We start from the raw sequence: 21,901 nt of genomic DNA, 5'->3' as shown, positions 1-21,901 counted from the left end.
AATGTAAATATCTGTACTTTCTGACCTCTTAAGTCTCAGGTGACCTCTGTGAAAGGGTCATTGGGCCTCCAGCAGCTCACAAGGTGAGAAACAGCTGCTCTACCTTGAACCCCTTTGACACATCCTATTGTACAATCTAACAGGTGCTTCTTTCCACCTCTAACCCACTGCTTGACCTTCTTCTTTCCATCCTTCCATGTGAACACACAGATTCTCCACCACTACATCCATAGGGTCCCATCTCTTCCTCTAGCATCCTCTTACTTTCTCCCTTTCTCCCTTTCTTTCTTTCTCCCTTTCTTTCTTTCTTTCTTTCTTTCTTTCTTTCTTTCTTTCTTTCTTTCTTTCTTTGTTTCTTGTTCGGTTTTGTTTTTATTTGTTTGTTGTTTGTTTGTTGTTGGTTTTTGTTTTTTGGGTTTTTTTTGAGACAGGGTTTCTCTGTGTAGCCCAGGCTGTCCTGGAACTCATTTTGTAGACCATGCTGGCCTCGAACTCAGAAATCTGCCTGCCTCTGCCTCCTAAGTGCTGGGATCTTGGGCAAATGGATGTATCTGGAGGATATCATCCTTAGTGAGGTAACCCAATCACAAAAGAAGTCATTAGATATGCACTCACTGATAAGAGGATATTAGCCCAGAAACTTAGAATATCCAAAACACAATTTGCAAAACATAAGAAAATCAAGAAGAACGAAGACCAAAGTGTGGATACTTCATTCCTCCTTAGAATAGGAAACAAAAAAAACATGGAAGGAGTTACAGAGACAAAGTTTGGAGTTAAGACGAAAGGATGGACCATTCAGAGACTACCCCACCCGGGGATCCATCCCATAATCAGCCACCAAACCCTGACACTATTGCATATGCCAGCAAGATTTTGCTGAAAGGACCCTGATATAGCTGTCTCGAGTGAGGCTATGCCAGTGCCTGGCAAATACAGAAGTGGATGCTCACAGTCATCTATAGGATGGAACACAGTACCCCCAATGGAGGAGCTAGAGAAAGCACCCAAGGAGCTGAAGGGGTCTGCAACCCTATAGGTGGAACAACAACATGAACTAACCAGTACCCCCAGAGCTCGTATCTCTAGCTGCATATGTAGCAGAAGATGGACTAGTTGACCATCACAGGGAAGAGAGGCCCCTTGGTATTGCAAAGTTTATATGCCCCAGTACAGGGGAAAGCCAGGGCCAAGAAGTGGGAGTGGGTGGGTAGGGGAGCAGGGCCGGGGGAGGGTATAGGGAACTTTCAGGATAGCATTTGAAATGTAAATAAAGAAAATATCTAATTAAAAAAGTAAAAGGCGTGTGCCACCACTTTCTACTCTGCTAAGTCTCCACTGATTTGTCTTCTGCTTTAGAGAATGTAGCCTTTACTAATGTTTACAGTATTGTGGGTTGGGGAGAGAGCCCACAGGCTTGAGGACATGAGTTTGAATGCCCATGACCCACATCAAGTCAGACATAGAGGTGCTGCATCTTTAATCCCGGAACTCCTGCAATGAGATGGGGGACAGAGACAAGACTCCCAGGACGTTTACAAGCCAGCAGCCAGGCATACACAGTGACAACTAACAAAAAAGCCCATCACACACATGGAAGAAATCAAGGATCAGCACCTGAGGTTGTCCTCTGACCTCCACACAAGCATTGTGTTACACATACACACCCACGTGTACACAAAACACACACCATATATGCAAACAAAGGTTAAAATATGTCATTAATTTCTTCTCTAGTGGCTTTATTTTATAATTCTCATATTTTATTTTAAACCAAGTTTTACAAACTACAAACATGAATGCGTATAATTGGTTGAAAATGTACAATATAATGTGAATCTCACAGTGTGTGAATAATTATTCTCTGTCTTGATTAACTCGAGTTCAGTGACCATTATATAAGCCTTCAAAAACAATTCAACAATGTGCCAAGTAACCACACTCAATAGTTTAAGCTACACAGAAGAACAATATTTAAGTCTATTTTTTATTATTATCAAAAATTTTAAAGCCTGTTAACAAAATCTTGCACTCAAAAAACAAATGCATATTGTGTTTTACATACACAAAGTGACTCTGGGTCAGAAAGAGGAGATATAGGTCAAAGCATAGGTGACTAGGCAGTAACCACAAAGAGTTTGGAAAACATTGCTCTATTCTATGAACTTCAAATATCTAGAGAAGTTAACTAATTTGGGCTCTAGTTACCTTTGGTTTTGTTAAATGTAGGCAGTGGATCAAAATTCAATGTTGTCTATAATAGTGACTGCTAAGAAAAGGAACAAGAGTAGATGTAAAAACTAGTGGATTAAAAAAAAAAAACTAGTGGATAAAAGTAAGAAATGCAGGCACAAGGGAGGGAGCAGAGACTGAGGGAATGGCCAACCAATATCCAACCCACCCAACTTGAGACCCGTCCCATGGGCAAGCCTAACACTATTAATGACACTCCGTTATGCTTACAGACAGGATGTTGTCCTCTGAGAGGCTCCGCCCAGCAGCTGACTCAGACAGATACAGACACCCACAGTCAAACAGTGACTGGAGCTTGGGGACTCTTATGGAAGAATAGGAGGAAGGATTATGGCCCCTAAGGGGATGGAAACACCACAGGGAAACCAACAGAATCAACTATCCTGGACCCTTGGGGCTCTCAGAGACTGAAACACCAACCAAAGCACATACACACGCTGGACCTAGGGCTCCTCACACATATGTAGCAGATGTAAAACCTGACCTTCATCAGGGTCCCCGACAACTGGAATAGAGGCTATCCCAAAAGCTGTTGCCTGTACATGGGATATGTACTTCTAGCTGGGCTGCCTTGTCTGGCCTCAGTGGGAGAGAATGAGCCTAGCCTCACAGACACTTGATATGCCACGGTTGGGGGGGATAACTAGGGGGTACCCCACATGCTCAGAAGAGAAGGGGAAGGGGAATGGAGAAAGGATTGTGTCAGAGGGTAACCAAAAGGTGGGCAGTGATCGGGATGTGAAATGAATAAGTAAAAATAATAATAATATAAAATAAATAAATGAATTTTTCAAAAAGAGAAGACCGTCCTAGATTAGGGAATTAAATCAGTTATAGTCTGACTTCTTACTCTACTTTGAAGATATAGGGACTTATTTTCTATCCACATTCATTTTGTGCAAATCTATATTCTTAGTACAGTGTGTTTGCAAATTATTGGACTTGTGATTAAATAATAAATAATACTTACAACTCTCTAAAAAATAGTATGACAACAGGATATTTCTCTAACCTCCAAGTATCTCCTACAAGCTGCTTACTACTTCAACAATTAGTCACCTTGCCCTGGAATATCCTGACAGACACTATTTTAGTACCTATATCACTAGCAAAAGTTAAAGCAATGTCATGGGTTATCGGAGAAAATGCAGCAACATCAGTCACATCAGGAAATATTACTGTCATGATATTACTACCGATTTGGACATCATCAATTTAACTAGAAAGAATTCTAGACAGAACCCAACTCAAATGGAGAAACACTGTACAAGATGAATGAGCTGTACACTCATAATTTGACATAACCGTCAAAGTCATAGAAGACAAGTAAGACTGCATTAGGGCTCCTACTGAAAGAACATTAGGAACCAAGAAAACCAAATAAAAATCAATAAATGATTCCAGGCCACTAAAAAACACTGTGGGAAATTATGGCTATGTGAAAGATGGGTCTATAGTTCATATCAAAATTAAGTGTAAAGTATAGGAGTAACTGCTTATGAAAGGTACAAAAGTAGATGAGAAAATTAGTAGGTAATGTTAACTCTTGATTTCTGTAATTGCTCTGTGGTTATATAAGTTCACATATGGAGAATTTGGTTGAAGCTCATAAGTATTCTATTAACTGCCTTTTTTTTTTTTTTTTTTTTGTATCACTTACAAAGGAAAGAAAATAAGAAAAAAAATAGACCCTGTTACTGGGTCAGCAAAGTGCCTCAGCCAGTAGAGAAGTGCTTGCTTCCAAGCCTGGAAACCTGAATTCAATCCCTGGGGCCCACAGTGAAAGGATAGACTTATTTCTTATAGGTTGTTCTCTTACCACCACATGTAAGATGTGTAACATACACACACACACACACACACACACACACGTGCACACACACACGGAATAAATGTAATAAAGCTAAGTGCCTGCTAGTGCCCACGCTGTGTGCTGTATCTGCATGCACTGCAGTAAGCACACAGCTTGCACAAATGATGCAGCAGCAGAGCACTTAGGTTCTTACCTATTGTGTCTCTTCCTGCAGACTTTTCAGACCCAGACAGGTTCACCAGCACCACACCTCCAATGCTGTGAGAGCAAAACTCATTAATGATGAGCAAAATAGTAAGCTCCTAAGAGACTAATCATCAAGATTAAACACTAAGAATCCATCTTAACTTCAGGTAAAACTGTCTGAGAACTTACTGATTTCATTGATGAGTGCTCATGAGCTCATCAGCACAGTACAGTAGAGCTGCACGGACAGCCAGTCCTCACAAATGAACACTGATGACTTACAGGAAGGAATTCTTACTAACAGCCCAGTTTGCATGGGAAAACTGAGGCCCGAAGAGGTAAGGTGTCTTGACAAAGACCACATAACAGGGATGGAACACAGGCAGCCTGGCCCCGGAATCCATCATGCTTACATGTCTTTAGTTAGGGAGAAGGGATAACTGGTCATCCCTTCGCCAAGCCTTCCTTCAGAGAGAGAAATAAGCCAAACCCATATAAAGCTAGAAATGGCACTCTTCCTGCAGGTGAAACCTAAACAGAAAGGCTGTCTTACACATTTGGCCAGTCCTGTTAACCACATGGTTTTAATGGGCAAAAGGAAGACACCTGAGAGCTGTTGAGAAGTCAGAGAACATTGATTCATCTAACTTACTTGTTGGGAATCTAGAATGAGCAAAATGTGTGGGAACAAGATGAGTGGTTCTGGTCTTCAAAGAGCCTGCAAGGCCTTCTGACTTCTGGGGAGCTTATTAGTTGTGTATATATTTTTTCAAATAAACGAAAATGCTGCAAATTTAAAAGATAGTGCAATTCTCTTGTCTACTACCCAAAGGATTCTGACACATTTGAGGAGCAGTAGAAAAAAGAAGAGGCCTTTCCCTTATCCAATTATAGAATTACTGTGGTTAGAAGTTAAAGAGAACACTCCTTACACTGGATCCTTCTACTCTTAGCATCAGATTGCCTGCTATGACCACTGTTTGGAATAGAGTCAGCTGTTGTTTACCAGTTCCCACAATATAACAGAAACCACTTCTCCATCCAGAGGCTGGTGCCATGAAGGTGCCTAAATATACTGAGCACAAGTTGTTCTTTGAAACAGTCTAGAAGTTTGATCTCATCTGTCTGTCTACATAACAGTCCCATGAGACAAATTCTACTGTGATCTTCAGTTTGCAGAGGAGGGAACAGGCAAGAGGTTTTAAAATAATGTACAAGATCTCAAAACTAGTAAAAGAAGTGGGACTGGATCACAGACAGCAAGATTTCTGAGCTCATCAAATGTTTTTCAAGGCTGTGCTATAACAGACTCTATGTGCAATAAAAAAAAAAAAACCACCTCAATCTCATTGTTTGAGGTCAATTCAAAACAAAATAGTATTAAATAGTGCTTGTTAGAGTTTTCTTAAAAGTAAGATTACACACACAAAATAAGTTTCAATTATCTTAAACTACAGCTCAGACTTCATTTTTTAAAGGGCGGAGAGTAACTACTTTTGACTTGTGGGCCATGTGGTTTCTCTCAACTCTACTGCCCCATGGCAGCCACAGATGATAAGCAACTGAATGAAAATGACTGGGTTTTAATAAAACTTTATTTGTAAGAACTGGTAGGCAGCTGACTTTAGTTTCCTAGTCTCCATTCTTAACCCACTTTAACAAGAAGTAATAGTCTCTCAAAGTACTTCCAAGTTCAGCATTTTATATCCATTCCCTTCTTTATCCAATGATACTAAGAAAACTTGTATCACATGGTACTGTTAAAAGTTACCATATATTTCTGGTAAAATTTTAACCTCATTTACTTCTTCAATAAAAATGTATTATATTTCCAAAATACAAAGATATGTTTGGTTAAAACACTAGTCATGCATACAAAAGAATATATCCATGGTAGTTATGAAGACTAAATGTACGTTAGTTGGGTCAACCAGAGTATCACTAAAACAACCTCAATCCCTTGTGTCCACAAGCTGTAATATACAATACAATAAGAGTGATCAGTCTTCTACACTTGCCAAGTTCAAGTCCCTCAGATACTTTATAGACACTGCTCCAAACTTTACAACAAGCAGAAAGCTATGGTTTTCCTAACTGCAGCAGGGCAGAGGGGAAGCAGCAGAACTCTGACTCAGTCTCAGCTACCACTGCTAAGAAACAGTTTCATCATTAAGTGCTTCTGTTACCTCTTTTGCTGTCTCATTGTCCAAAAATAGCAGCTTTGTCAAAGTAAAGCATCTCCTTTGAGCACTATCTACAGGAAAAGCCCTCTGCTAGGCTCTTGGCAACACACAGACCATGAAGCCAAGTTTTAGCCTTTAAAAATGTACAGCCCAGCAGAGAAGACAGGAGAAACCAGCTCACAGTTACATATGAAAGACTGAAATGTAGGTATTAACAATGTGGCTGCTGTGCCCTGAGATAAAACTGCCAGATGAATTAAACAGAAAGTGAAAGATCACTACAGGCTAAAATAACTGGGAAAGACTCAATTTGGTTTCTAGAAGAAAAGAACAAAGAGAAAACAACATAAAAGGGGGATTTGTGTCAGGAAAGGAGACAGACAACTGATGATTACATTCACGGCTAAATGTGAACGTGAGTCCAATACTTAGTAGTGTCTCCATCAGTGAGAACCAGTGAATGGGCACCACAGCTGTCCTGAGATCTTTCCCTCCAGCTACCCTAGACAGGGCTAAACAGCATCATGTCCACAGAAAGCCTTCTTTGGTCTCATCTTTCTTTGCTTCTCCATTACAACATAAATTAAATTGTTCCAACATCATATTCTAAAGACCTTACTTATGTTTGTGTCTACCTAAGTGTATGTGTGCATATATTTATAGGTATGCATGCCTGTGTGCAATGAGAGGCCAGAAGAGAGGGTTGGATCTGTTAAAGAAGGCACTATAGGCTTTGTGGAATGGTCAGTTTGATGCATGGGTGCTTAAATCTGAACCCCAGTCCTCATGACTGTCCTAGTAAGCTCTCTTAATTGCGGAACCATCTTTCCAGTCCAAATACCATATTTCTAAGCAGAGTAAACTAGCATATGTTATTCTTACCTTAAAATTACAGCTAATAGTTTAGAGAGGGTAAACCTGTCTCCGCTGTTACTCGGAAATACAGCTGCAAGGATTAAAGTAAAAAGTCCTACAGGGAGGAAGAGAAGGACAGGAGATGCTGGTAAGATTACTTGCTACTCACATTCCTCATCACTAATACCAAGGGTGACATGAGCAAATCACACACCGAAATTTTTGTTGTTTTCTTTTGGTTTGGTTTGAAAACAAAGGGTAACTTTGAGACAGAGTTTTCTCTGTGAGGTCCTGGCTGTCCTGAAACTCATTCTGCTCATCAGGCTGACCTGAAACTCATGTAGATGTATATACCTGCCTCTGTCTCCCAAGTGCTGAGACTAAAGCTGTCTACCACCTTGCAGAGCTACACGTACCTTCCTAACTTTTAAACTAATTGTTTTTCAATTATAAACAACTGATACTGCATTGACTTAAGTGGAAATGTTCAAATGTCAGATTAAGAACAGCTTCTAAACTAAGCCACATTTATTCCAGCAGTACAGATAAGGATAGGCCTACTTATTTTTAAACTAGTAAGTATGAAGTTGAGCCTGCAGAGTAACTCCATGACCTCATCGCAGTCATGCCCACGTTCTAAGGTTATTTCTACAGCTTCAAAAATACTTTTTATCTTCCAGATTTGGAAGGTGAGTCAATGTTAAAAATAAAACCCCCATTAGAGTGCAAGTTTTAGATATGAAATAAGCAGTAGCATTCAACCAAAAGGATCTAGAAAAGGATCTCTGGAAAGGAAAAACTAGGAGTAAGACTACCATCAGGGGAGCTAGGAGAGAAACCCTTCATACGCTGCAGAACAAAAACCACAGAGGGCCAGGTGTGGCGGTGCAGGCCTTCAATGCCAGCACTTGGGAGGCAGAAGTAGGCAGATCTCTGAGTTCGAGGCCAGCTTGGTTTACTGAGTGAGTTCCAGAACAGTCAGGGCTACACAGAGAAACCCTGTCATAAAAAACAAAAACAACAAAAACCGAACAAACAAACAAACAAACAAACAATCAAACAAAAAACCCCACTGGGAGTCAAGGCAGGGTACATGCCCAGCAAGCACAAACCTAGAAAATGTTTGTGCATTTCAGGATAAAATCCAGAGGGCCATGTATTCATGGGAGAGTGAGCGGCAGGCATGCTAAGTGTGCACAGGCTCAGGATTGATCTGAGCACTGAACAGACAGAACAATAGCCAAACTCAGAACCATGAAGTACTTGAGGGGTCACCAATAGTTTAAAGTTCAGGCAGTAAACTATAACCATGCAAACATGGTTATACATGAACCATACCTGTAACCCTGCTTGGAAGACAGGCACAGGCAGGAGGATTGCCACAAGTTCAAAGCCAGCCTGTCTACACAATGTAACAGCCAGAGCTAAATAGGAAGAGTCTCAGCAACAGCCCCTCCCCCTCCCCTGCAAAACATTAGTTATACTAACTAATCTACAGCAGAACTAAACCAAATATCACTAGTGATACATGCATCCATTTATAAAGCAGATTCTGAAGACACACTTCTTACCAGAAGTTGAAGACAAAATATTCACTATGGCAACCTGTGTGTCTGAAAGTGCTTCTTGGTATGAGAAATTTGCCAAAAACCACTAAACAAAAAACAAAGAAAAAAAGAAAGTGAAACCTCATGAAATATATTTATACCTGTCAATATCTGTCAGTCCAACTTACAGTCCCTTCCTCAACCCTCCTAAGTAAGCACTGTTATTATATGAGGTTTTTTTTTTAAAGAGTAATTTATTTATTATGTATACAGTTTCTGCCTGTGTGTGTGCCTGCAGGCCAGAAGAGGGCAGCAGTCTCATAACAGATGTTTGTGAGCTACCAGTAGTTGCTGGGACCTGCACTCAGGACCTCTGGAAGAGCAGCCAGTGCTCTTGACCTCTGAGCCATCTACCAGCCCATTGTTTTTGTTTTTAGATTAACAAGAGCAATCATATGTATATGTGTGTATCTGTGGTAGGGTGTGGGAACTTGCATACAGTGCCAGCAGAGGTGAGAAGAGGATGTCAGATCCCTCGAACTGGAATCAGATGTTTGTGAGCCACCCATTGTAGGCACTAGGAACTAAACTCTAGTCCTCTGCAAGAGCAGCATGTGCTCTTAACCCTGAGCCATCTCTCCAGTCCCCATACGTGGTTTCAAAACTGTTCTTTGAGAAAAAAAAATCTCAGGCCCCAAAATAAAAACAAGCATTAATAGTCATACCTAAGATCTTGCTATCTGAATCTCTGAAGACTCTAAGCCAGACACAGTGGCACAAACCTGTGAGCCCAGCATTCAATATCGGGAAGATGACAAGTTCCATAGGTTGAAGACTAGCCCATGCTAGTGGGAACTTGTCTCAAAAGACAATTTACATTAAATTGCAATAAGAATAAATAAATAAATAAATAATTTAAAAAACTTTAAAAACAGAACTTGTCTAGCATGCAGATCCTGGGTTCAATCTCCAGTACCACCAACAAGAAAAAACTAATGGAAGTTGGTAAATAAATAAATAAATAAAAATAAAAAGTATTCAGAGCTGGAGAAAAGGCTCAGCAGTTAAGACCACTTGTTGCTCTTGTAACTCCAGCTCCAGGGAATCTGATACTGTCTTCTGTGTTCAAGCACATGCACACACTGCTCATACATATATGCACACATACACACAAACATATTTTTTTAAAAAAAAAATCAGCATTCAGAGATTTTGTGTGTGTGCAAAAAAGGTAAAGGAGAGCTTGAATATTAATTCAACTTTAACATTTGTTAAATTCAAATTTTGGGAAACTGTCTTACATTTAACCACAGGGACCCTGGAAAGATGGGTTAGTGGGTGAGAGTGCTTACACTGCAGACCTTTGGACCTGAAATCAGATTCCACACTCATGTAAAGAAGCTAAGCATGGCCATACTTACCCCTGCAATGATAAATTCCAAGGGTAACAAATTGTGTGCACATGCAGCTGTGTGTTTATGCAGGTGTTGTGTTCTAGGACTGCTGGGTTAAAATATCTTTATTATGTGGTGCACTTTGCTTATACATATGCACATGGAAGCCAGGCATGAGCTGTGCCTGTCTTTCCTCAGGTGCTGTCCCTCATTCACTGAGACAGGCTGTCTCACTGGCCTGGAACTCACTGAGTAAGCAGGCTAGCTGGTCCCTGAGCCCAGGGATCCATGTCCCTGCCTCCCTAGCACCAGGGTTACATGTGTGCAGCGTCACACCCAGCTGTTTTACAGGGGCCAGCAATGGGAGCTCAGCTCCTTGTGCTCACAAGGTAAGCACTTTACCTCTCAACTCTCTCCCAACCTTAACTTATAATTCTTTGAGGTATGGGAAGTAGTCACTAAGTTTGATATTTTAACACCCCAGAGTTCCAGACAGCAGTTAAAAAAAACTATCAAGAACTCTAGTAGTCTTACATTTCAATGCTGCATTGCTGGTATGTGCACCATCTTAAATAAGGAAGAAAGGAAGCAGGGCAGGACAGCCCAGCAGATAAAGCACTGTCATACAAGCCTGACAACCTGAGTTCAATCCCAGAACACACACAAATGTGGAAGGGCATAAGTGACTTCCTCAAGGGGTCCTCTGACCTCCACATGCACGCTATAGCAACCCCTCGCTCTCCTACCCACACAGCACACACATGCACAACAATAGTAAATCTTCAAAAGACACTTACCACAAAGCAAAAAATAAAGCTAATTTTTGCTACTTGGGTTGCAGTCAATTTCCCTACAGTCTTCAGTATGGATTCTTGGTCTTTCACATTGGGATAAGACATCCGAGAGAGCTTGGCCTCTAACGCATGGCTCGATGGGAGCTGGCGAATCTCCATGATATTGCTGAACCTTACACGGGACTTCTTGGGAGCTAAAACAGAAAACAATACAAAACATTAAATGAACCCTCAGATCCAACAGAAATTAAACAGAATGTTTATGTGCACCATCTTAAATAAGGTGGTTTGAAATTAAACAGAATGTTTAATTTCATCATAAATGTTGACTATTTTGTTCACTTATGATCAAAGGTAAGACAATAAAAATACTAGTTATATTATTACCTGGGGCAACTTTGCTTAGTCAAAAAAACTAATAGGAAAAAATGGTTTAATCTATAAGCTGTCTTAAAGAGTTTAACTAGGATGAGCAAGCTGGTTCAGTGGGTAAGCCATGCCAACGAGTTTGATGACTTGCGTTTGATTCCCCAGGACCTACATGGTGGAAAGAAAAAACTGACTCTTTTAAGTTGTACTCTGGTCTCTATACAGGCATACAAAATAAATTTTAAAAGTAATTTTAAAAATTTAAACAGCCTGAGGGGCTGGGCATGGTAGTGCACGCCTTCAATCCCAGTACTTGGGAGGCAGAGGCAGATGGATTTCTGAGTTCGAGGCCAGCCTGGTCTACAGAGTGAGTTCCATGACAGCCAGGGCTACACAGAGAAACCCTGTCTAGAAAATAAAAAAAAAAAAAAATGTAAACAGCCTAAATTATTAAAAATCCCTACAAAAGGTTTACAGTAGTATATATACATGGCCACCTGGTTCAGGGTTTTACTATGCTTATTATTTTAGCATTTACAGTAAATCATTATTTTGATTATTCTTCATGGCTAGCTAATTTGTGAGAACTGTTTTCCTAGGCAAGCATTCAGAACATTTCTCTGCAGTCTCATGCCTTGCAAAGGAAGCAACAGGCGAACACTGTGCCTTATATTGAGGCTGACTTACTGAAATAACTCACAGAGCCAGGTGGTGGTAGCACAGGCCTTTAATCTCAGCACTTGGAAGGCAGAGGCAGGTAAATCTCTAAGTTTGAGGCCAGCCTGGTCTATACAGCAAGTTCCAAGAACAGTCAGGGTCACATAGAGAAGCTCTGTATCAAAAAAACAAAAACAAACAAACAAACAAAAAAACAAAATAAAAACAACCAAAATAATCCAAAAGACTCACAAAACTAGCAAAACTCTTACAATGTTTATATTGTATTTGGGTATTTGAGGACTTATTTGTGAAAATACTGCTCATTTAGATAAATAAATAGAAAGTGTGCGTACACACACACACATGCACACACAATTGGAATTGTGGCTCCACTGATAGTTGATAGAGTACTTGACTAGCTGGGTTCCTGGGTTCCATTCCCAGTGCTGACTAAACCAAGCATGACAGTATGTGCCTATAGTCCTAACATTCAGGTTGCACAGATGGGCCACCCAAAGTTCAAGATCCTCCTTGGCACATGGTACAATTGAGCTAGCCTAGGCTACATGAGATCCTGTCTCAAAGGAAAATGAATACATAATTTATATATGTATAGGTAGACATACTCATTCACATGAATATATATTCATCCATATAAATGTGTTAATTCATATAATATATTTTCACATGATATATTGATAATGATGAAAAAGAAGAAACCATGGAGTTTGGAAAATATTTCCAGTTGAATTAATACAGAAATTATATTGTATCAGATTCACAATGCAGTCAAACTTCAGAAGATTGAAGGCCATGTCAACCCACACACAAGTCAAGACACCATGTGAGCTCAGTGAACTCATAGTGGCTTTAAGGAAGCTAACTTTCCACTCACTCTCAAGCATGGAACCCTAACTGTAACTCACTTTTTTCGGTCCCAATGTTTGTGCTCTCGAGCTTCTCACTTGGGAGATCATGAAACTTCACAGGAACATAAAGAGGTTCACTCTAGAACACAATGTAAACAGAAACAAACATAAGCAGCAAAATCCAAAACCAATCTTAACTGGGCAGTTTTAAGTGCAAGGCACGCAGACACAGGGCCCATCACAACCTGGCTGTTCCCAGCACACCTATCTACTCAGCACCACTCCCCCAAAAACTGGGAAAGGAAACTCAACCAGTCCACATAGGCACAGGGACACAAAGGAACCATTTTAAAGTAGAAATGTCAGCCCTGACACAGCTCATCAGGCCAAAGTACTTCCTGTGTAAGTCTAATGTGGTGGTTAGAATATGTTTGGCACAGGGAGTGGCACTATTTGGAAGTGTGGCCTTGTTCAAAGAAGTGTATCATTATGGATGGGCTTTAAGACCTTCCTCCTAGCTTCCTGGAAGCCAATCTTCTCCTGTTTGCCTTCTGAACAAGATGTAGAACTCTCAACTCCTTCTCCAACACCATGCCTATCTGGATACTTCCATGCTTCCTGTCTTGATTATAATGGACTGAATCTCTGAACCTGTAAGCCAGCCCCAATTAAATGTTGTCCTTTATAAGAGTGCTTCAGGTCCTGAAATCTACAGGAAAAGGGAAGAACCAACTCCTCCAAATTGTCCTCTAAGCTCCCCATGCACACACACATGTGCCTCGACACTCCCTCAACTACTACTACAATAATAATAATAAAATTTAAAGTTTAGAGGTGAAAATTGGTAACTTTAGCACATTCTGACATCTAATACCTCTGTATCATAAAAATCAGCCTCTTTTAGGCAACAGCAAATGTTCTGCCTCTTTTCATTCTTCAAACATACATACATAGCACTCTGTGTTGGGATGCTCTGCTACCTGGGCAGCTGAAGAGGAAGGAACGTTGAGGCAGCCCATGCAACAGTGTGAACCCTTGCCTCTCCCCACAAACAAACCAAACAAAATAACTCTGAGCACTTCCTACACAGGCACTGTTCTAAGTCCCATGAACGGAGGTGAGTAAACCAAGTTTCTCCCCCCAAGAATCACGCAGACTAATGGGGAAGGCAACTGAGGAACAGATAGTCAAAGATATAGTATATCTGTATTTGTCAAATTATTTTACCATACATAAGATTCAAGGTAGAGGTATGGGGTAGAGGTATGGGGTGTCTGTGTCTGTGTGGGTACAGGTGTGGAGGTCAGAGAACAATGGCAGTTGCTAGTTCTCAGGTGCTGTCCATCTGGTTTTTTGAACTCTCTCTCACTGGGACCTGGTGCTCACTCGTTAGGCTGGCTGGTCACTAAGCTGCAGCTAGCTTCCTGTTTCTGCCCCTCGGTGCTGGGATTACAAACTCCTATTATCACACCTGGCATTTTACATAGGCATTGTAGACTGAACTCAGGTGTTCATGCTTGTGTGGCAAGGACTGTAGCAACTGAGCTACCACCTGAATCCCAAATCAGCAATTCTTGAAAACCTTTAAATGATTAAAAGATGGAAGGAGAATCTGCTACCAATCAGTTTTTACAAAACAGTTAAAATGTCTTTCTCTTTCTCCTTAGTCAAGGCAAATGATTTTACGTTATATTACTGATACTTATGATCTCAGACAACAAACAGCTTTTTCTCCAAGTCTCATAAAGGCTTCACAATATCTTCACACAAATGGATTGTGTATATCTGTTTGACACACAACATAGTTTAAAACTCAGATAAACAAACAACAATAACACAAGAGCCATATTTTAAAACTTGTACTAGAAGGGCCACTGAGATGGCTCAGCAAGTAATGACCACGTAAGTTTCATCCTCAGAATTCAGATGGTGAAAACAGATAAATGACTCCCAAAAGCTATCCTCCAACCTCCACATACACGCTGTGGCACACATATGCACATACACACACAAACATAATTACATAAGTGTTAAAAGCAAGCAAAGAAACAGTGTAGAATAAGTGAATGAACAATCGGCTCTCCTTAGTGTTCAGTACTTGTTTCCTAATGGTAATAATTTAAAATAAGCATTAAGTTGAAAGTTGGTAGAAACACAGGCCTGACCTGGGCTTTATTCTTTTCCTTCTGGAGCTAGCTTCCCCACTCCCTCTCACCTCAGAGGCCTGTCCTGCTTACCCCTAACCCCTCAGTCTCCCTAAGGAAAGGAAGTGTCAAAGTGATTGCCTCCGAGAGCACACAATGCAGAGCTGTATCTCTCACATAAGGAGGGTAGCATCAGAGCTGTCTGGGCTCTGCCCGCTATGGCTGGATGAGAAAGGCAGCACTTACCAAAGAACTACTCATACTGGTATCTGTTGTGCAAGCAGCAAAGTAACCTTCAGCATCTGCAAACTAAACACAGAGAACAGGACATCAAACTCATGGAAGCTCGTCATCACGCCTGGCTATTCAGAGAGATCAAATGAACACAAACTAAAGTCCAGAATAAACTTGTGCATCTATTGTTCTCAATAATAGCAGCCAATGCCAAAGGTGCAGCCATGCAAAGTAGATCTTATCATCTTGTCTTTCGTGATGAAGAAATTGAGGCTGGCTATTTCATCAAAGTAGCAGAGCCTGGATTAAAAGCTCAGTGAGTCATGTAAGGCTAAAAGCACAGCAAGTCCTTTCATTACAGTACTGCAATATTTCAGACAGGCAGAGAAAGATGGGTGAGTTAGTGAAAGAAGACAGAAACCCCCAGTAGTGACATGAGACTAGCGTGTAACAGAGCTTAGGAACTGGCCTATACTGTAGAGCTACTTAACACTGTGAAAGTACAGTTCCACTTCATAACCCTGCCACTCTACCAAGAAACTACTATTTAAGCCCACAGAAACTAACAGAGAAGTAGATCATAGCTACTAGTGACTAGGAAGGGAAGACCAGGGATGCTTTTCCCTTTTCTGTGTTCGAATAAAACTGTATATAAGAGGGTATTTGAGAGGTTAGAGAGATTAGAGATTCTTATTTAATAAGCACAAAGTTTCTATTTGGAATGACAAAAAGAGTCCTAGAGATTGACAGTGCACAGCAAAGCACTTAGTGCCACTAAACTGTGCATGAAATATTGGTCCAAATAATAAATTTGATATTAACATATATTTTACAATAATAAGAAAAGGAAATAGATAAAATTTGATGTTACTTATATTTACTACAGGAGTGGAAAGAGAAATTGTTTTTAAAGAATGAATAGAAATGACAGTTTAATACCCTTCTCAAAAGTGTAAGGTGTCTATTACACAGAGGTAAGTTGCTACATACACTGCCATATTTATCAACATTGTGGATGAGCACTTTACAAAGCATCCATGAAGAATGTTATTTAATTGGCCAAATATCCGACATGCTGAATAAAAATTTTTCACTTAATGTATAAAACTGAATTGCTTCATTTTTCAGTTCACTTTACAGCTCATTACATGACTCACCCAAACTGCAAATGGCTAAAGACATTAGATACTCTTTGTATGCATTCCTTTCTTCATCCTCTCCTTAGACACTGATGTAGTCTACTTCAATAATCATTAACAACTCAAAGATATCAAAACAAAAGGGACAGAAAGTGACATACACTTTTGATTCCTTACAAGATATTCTACTGCCAAGTTGGAAGACTATGTTTGAATGTTTAAACATAGGCTAGAGGTCAGTCACTGGTTAAAAGTGCTTTCTCCAGAACTGTGAGGATGGGAGTTCAGATCTGAGCACCGATTAACAAGTAAGGCTTCTCATAAGTGCTTGTTAAATCCAGCTCTGTGGGACTGGACACCTGAATCTGACCTCTGTGCATGGACACCTGACAAATGTATGCATTTCTCCTCCTCCTCCTCCTCCTCCTCCTCCTCCTCCTCCTCCTCCTCCTCCTTCTTCTTCTCTCTCTCTCTCTCTCTCTCTCTCTCTCTCTCTCTCTCTCTCTCTCTGCTTCTGTCTCTGTCTCTCTCTGTCTTTCTGTCTTTCTGTGTTTCTGTTTCTTTCTCTCTCACAGACACACACAAATAAAATGCATCTTAAAAATAAAACAAATTTTGTCACAAATAGCTTCTGTTTGTTGTCTTTTTGAGGGAGGGGGGATGTTGGTTTTGGTTTTTGGTTTTTCAAGACAAGGTTTCTCTTTTGTAGCCTTGGCTGTCCTGGACCATGATGTATAGACCAAGCTGGCCTCAAACTCAGAAATCTGCCTGCCTGTCTCTGAAGTGCTAGGATTAAAGGTGTGCCCCACCACTATCTGGCTTTTTTTTTTTAATAGTCTACCATCACATACTCAAATGAACACTTAACTGACTTTAAGAAAACTGATCTACCACTAAACGGAAAAATACTTAACAGACAAAATTGAACACTTACAAAAGCAGCAGGCTTCCCTCTAAATCCTCTTGTACACTGTTGTCTCCAAGGCTTCCAAATAATGAAGCCCAAAAGGTACAGAACAAACATGGATGTTTTCGCAAAGGTGCTGAAGAATGGCTTGTTGTACTGCGTGAAGACATACTGTAGAGAGAAATGTTACACAAACAACCTTAAGAGGTTTAAAATCTTGCTACCTGTCTCCATCCTGGCATCTTTAACTCTTAGAAGTCCATATGAGTAGGAAAGGCCAAAGAAAACAAGACATGAAGTCCATCTCTGAATGCTGTATGTGCCTTGCACACAGAGGTAATATTGTCAAATGAAGCAGCAACAACCATTAAAAAAAGGGGCAGGGGTGGGGTTCAGTCTACTGAGAACCTATTATGCAGGAGTATCTGTGTTAGAGGTTAAAGAAAGCTAAAGCAGTCTTCCCAGCTCCTGAGGGAGACACATACATGAAGACATGTACTAAGTATCACACAAGGGTTTCAGGGGTCATGGAAGTACCAAAGCGAGAAAAGAACGGGTATAGGGTTATAGAAGTCTTTGTCTGTCTGTCTGTCTGTCTGTCTGTCTGTCTCTCTCTCTCTCTCTCTCTCTCTCTCTCTGTGTGTGTAGGTGCATGTGTTTGTGGGTAGACACGTGTGTGCACATGCACATGGAGACCAGAAGACAAGACCCAGTGTCATCTTTGATCATATCTGTTGTGTAAGCCATGGTTTGTCACTGACCTAGAACTCACTGAGGAGACTAGGCTAGCCATTGGTGAATTTTACTTTTTTAATTGTGTGTGTGTGTGTTGGTACTGGTCAGCCAAGAGCCTGTAGTAGTTGGTTCTCTTGGTTTATTACATGGGTCTCTGGGATAAAAATTAGGCAGTTGGGCATAGTGGCAAGCACCTCTATCTACTGAACTATATCCAATGGCATCACCCAAAATAGCTGTGCAGCCATTATATGCCTCCTGTCCTGATGTCATAAAGTACCCAATACTACCAAGATATTCTTTCCCAAGAAATGAACCTACATCAAGCCCTAACTCTATTTTATATGAAGTGGAAGAACAAATTAAGTGACAGGCTAAGGAAACAATGAGCAAGACCAAGGAGGTGAGGTGTCTCCCAGGACGAATGACCTAATTTCTCTAATACACAAAGGCAAAGCAAACAGGGAGTGGCACACAGAAGAAAGGTGCAACAAAAGTCATGTGGATCTAAGCCTAACTGGGTTGTGTGTGTGTGTGTGTGACCCTGATACGTCAGGAAGAACGTGACTATGAACTAATCAGCATGGGATTTTAATAAATGATAGTTCATTTTGTTAGATGTAGTAACAGCAGCAATTATGCTTTTAAAATAAAAACAATGTGATTTCCAGTGAGGTAAGTAGGGAAAAAAATGATTGTAGTGAGAGTTTGCATAAACTATTCCAGGAAACCTGGGATGAACATAGTTGATAAGATTAGAAAGACTGACCACTGTTAAAGCGATGAGTCATGAGGTTTATTACACCATTTTAGTCTCCCCCTTTTCATGTGTATGTCTCTAGTGTGTCTGCGGTGTGCATATGTGGATAGGTACTTGTGTGCACAGGTGTGTGTGCAGATGTCTGAAGCTGATATTCCGTGGCTTTCCCCATTCCTAACTATTTGTGGAGGTAAGGTCTCTCCCTGAACCTACAGCTTGCCAATTCCAACTAGTCTACCTAGCCGGTTTATCCCTGGGACCCCTGGCCTCTGTCTTCTGGGTGCTGGAATTACAGGAAGCCACCACACCTGTCTGGTTTTTACATAGTTTCTAAGGATCCAAACTCTGGTTGTTCTGCTTATGGGGCAAGCACTTTGTCCTGAAGTCTGGTATGTTTACTTGACTGAAGATTTAAACCTGTTTTTATATACTCTAAGATAACAAGTTTGTAATTTTTTTCACTAAAGCACGTTATGTGTTTAAATCCTAATTTCTTTTCTAGCTCTTTGAGGTATAATGACAGTGGGACACTATAGAGTCCCAGTATGTAAGAGGAAATGGCCTGGATTAAATAGTGAGTTCCAGACCAGCTTGGGCTACACAAGGATAACCTGTCAAGAGAAAATACTAAAAACTGAATATGCAAAAAGCACCCTAAAATATGTATTCTGCATACAATATACTGCTTCAATAACTTTTCTAACTTTTGGACATATATATATATATATATATATACATATAGCTAAATTAAAATAAAACTACTGCTCCCATGTTCTAAATCCTTCCTTTGGAGTAGGGCAGGAGTCGGGGTGACAGAGTCTCACTGTGGGCAGGAACTCACTATGCAGACGAAGCTGTTGTGGGAACTCAAGGAGACCTGCCAGCTTCTGCCTCCTGAGCACTGGGATCTAAAGGCAAGCCTAGTCTCCGTCTAAAGCTTTTTATCGGATAAACAAAACAATTTATTTAATGCTGCAAAATGTAAAAGTTAGCTTTAGGAACCCATCAACACGAAAGTGATTTCTCAGAAGCAAAATTATGGAATGTGAATCTAAAAGGAGGTTACAGAATAGTTTTCAAGTGAAAAGCAAAGTGTCTGTGGTATTCCAGAGCCAAATCTCAGAAGGGCAAAAGATTATTTACTCACAAGCTATAACCGCAACTATTGACTTAGCTATAATGTGAGATCCAGGATATCAAATGGTCTGTTCTGACATTTAAAGCCACTTTATACACATACGTTTCATTTTATAAACATACGTTTCCTCCTAGATATTTCCTTATGACTGCAATATGTGAAGCCTAAGTGATTAATTCTGAAAATAAAAGTTGTGACAGCCAGATGGCTCAGTAGGTAATGGCTCTTGCTACCAACCCTAACAACATGAATTTGATCCCTGGACCCATAAACTAGAAGGAGAAAACAGACTTCCACAAGTTGCCCTCTGAACAAATAAATAAACAGAATAAACAAAAGCACCCTAAAATACATATTCTGTATACAACATAATGCCTCAATAACTTTTCTAACCTCTAGATATAAATTGCTAAATTAGAATTTAATCTACAACTTTTGTGTTCTAAATCCTTGGCACATTTACACATGCATACATCAAAATAAATAAGTAAATAAATAAGTGTAATTAAAAACTATAAACAACAAAATTGTTATCTTCTTACAAGGATCATTAACAAAAAAGAAGTATATAAATTCAAAGTAAAATTAGCTTATAAACTCAAAGTACCACACTACTCCCAATGAGACATCAATTAACAAAAAGTTTAACTGAAGCCAAACACTGCGATTTTGATAAAAATGTGTGACTCAGTGAACACACAAATGTGGATTCAGCAGTGCATGCATGTGGATAACAGCAGCTTATACATGAAAAATCTGATGACATGTTTATTTTCCAAAAATACTCTTTTTCAAATTTATTCTTATGTATCAAGAATCTACTAAGCTAGATACCCAGACCCTTACTTTCTACTGTCCCTCAATGTTTGTTCCCTAAAAAACAGTATTTATGAAGAAATAAATTCAATTTGAATAACACAAAACCACCTTTTATGTAATTAAAAAAAATCTTCTGAGATATGTTCCCTACAAATGTGAGAAAGCTGTAAGTAGGACTGTAGAAATGGCTCCATGATTCAAAGAGCTTAGTATTCCTTCAGAGTTTAGTCTCCAGTACCCATGTTACGTGGCTAACAATTATCTAAGTTCCAAGGACTCAGATGCCCCCTTCTGGCCTCCACAGGCACGTGTACACACATGTGCATATATAGACACACAAAGTTTTTGTACCTTCAGAAAACATCAAAGAGCATCCTGTCAATTTTTACTTTAAATGACACTAATTCAGTACCAAAGAAAAACAAAGAATTCAACAATATTTAAAATACTGATGTTAGAAGCATGAAAATACTATAGCTTGACACTGTATGTTATCCTACATCATTAGCAAAATCCTCTAGGTCCATGTTAATTCTATCACAGTGCAACATCATTGGTGGAGAAATACATACCGAGGTGAGTTCTGAGGATGCCACCCATATCACATCAACCAGCAGGAGAACCACTATCCCCAGGGCCATTCGCCTGCGCTGACTGAAACCACTGCTCTGGGAATTCACACGGTTCATGATAAACACATAAACCATTTGCAGTCTGTCAGTTTAGAAAACAGAGATCTCATTAGAGCCTCTTTGAGAAGAACCACATAAAAATTAGAAATCCAGCCCAAGGAAACAAGAGACATTTGCTAGTAGTCTCAGCTTTTTACTGATAACGTGAGAATTTACCTTGTTGCAAGGGCTTCTCTGAGATCCTCAAATGCAATGCCTGCAAAGCGGGCAGATCCCAGTCCAAATGGAGGTAGAGAATTCAGCCCACCTAAAACAGCACCACAGAAATAACGCTTAGGGAGCGTTCAAGTGTAAACTCCCATCTTTTTCACTCTTCACCTTCAAGGACTATCAAAATGTACGCAACAGAAGCCACCCTCGGGACATGTAGCTTAGTGCAATGCTTGCCTGGCATGCATGAGTTCTTGGGT

At 40.1% G+C, this 21,901-nt stretch overlaps 1 protein-coding gene across 2 annotated transcripts in view; it reads right to left on the bottom strand.

Moving 5' to 3' along the window:
• Slc35f5 (solute carrier family 35 member F5) overlaps positions 1–21,901 on the bottom strand; it is a 35,314-nt gene that overhangs the window by 11,883 nt on the left and 1,530 nt on the right. For both annotated transcript variants that reach the window (XM_021155699.3, XM_021155706.3), the window contains exons 2-10: positions 21,648–21,738; positions 21,372–21,513; positions 17,375–17,518; positions 15,314–15,376; positions 12,981–13,062; positions 11,029–11,219; positions 8,862–8,943; positions 7,318–7,405; positions 4,260–4,324 (exon numbers count right to left, since the gene is read on the bottom strand). In XM_021155699.3, coding sequence (XP_021011358.1) covers positions 4,260–4,324; positions 7,318–7,405; positions 8,862–8,943; positions 11,029–11,219; positions 12,981–13,062; positions 15,314–15,376; positions 17,375–17,518; positions 21,372–21,513; positions 21,648–21,738 — 948 coding nt within the window. The remainder of the gene's footprint in view (positions 1–4,259; positions 4,325–7,317; positions 7,406–8,861; positions 8,944–11,028; positions 11,220–12,980; positions 13,063–15,313; positions 15,377–17,374; positions 17,519–21,371; positions 21,514–21,647; positions 21,739–21,901) is intronic.

The sequence above is a fragment of the Mus caroli genome, unplaced genomic scaffold, assembly GCF_978045245.1.
Source record: "Mus caroli unplaced genomic scaffold, Mus_caroli_1 scaffold_1, whole genome shotgun sequence".
Taxonomy (NCBI): domain Eukaryota; kingdom Metazoa; phylum Chordata; class Mammalia; order Rodentia; family Muridae; genus Mus; species Mus caroli.
Note: the sequence above shows the minus strand (reverse complement) of the source record. Positions and strands in the feature narration are given on the sequence as shown.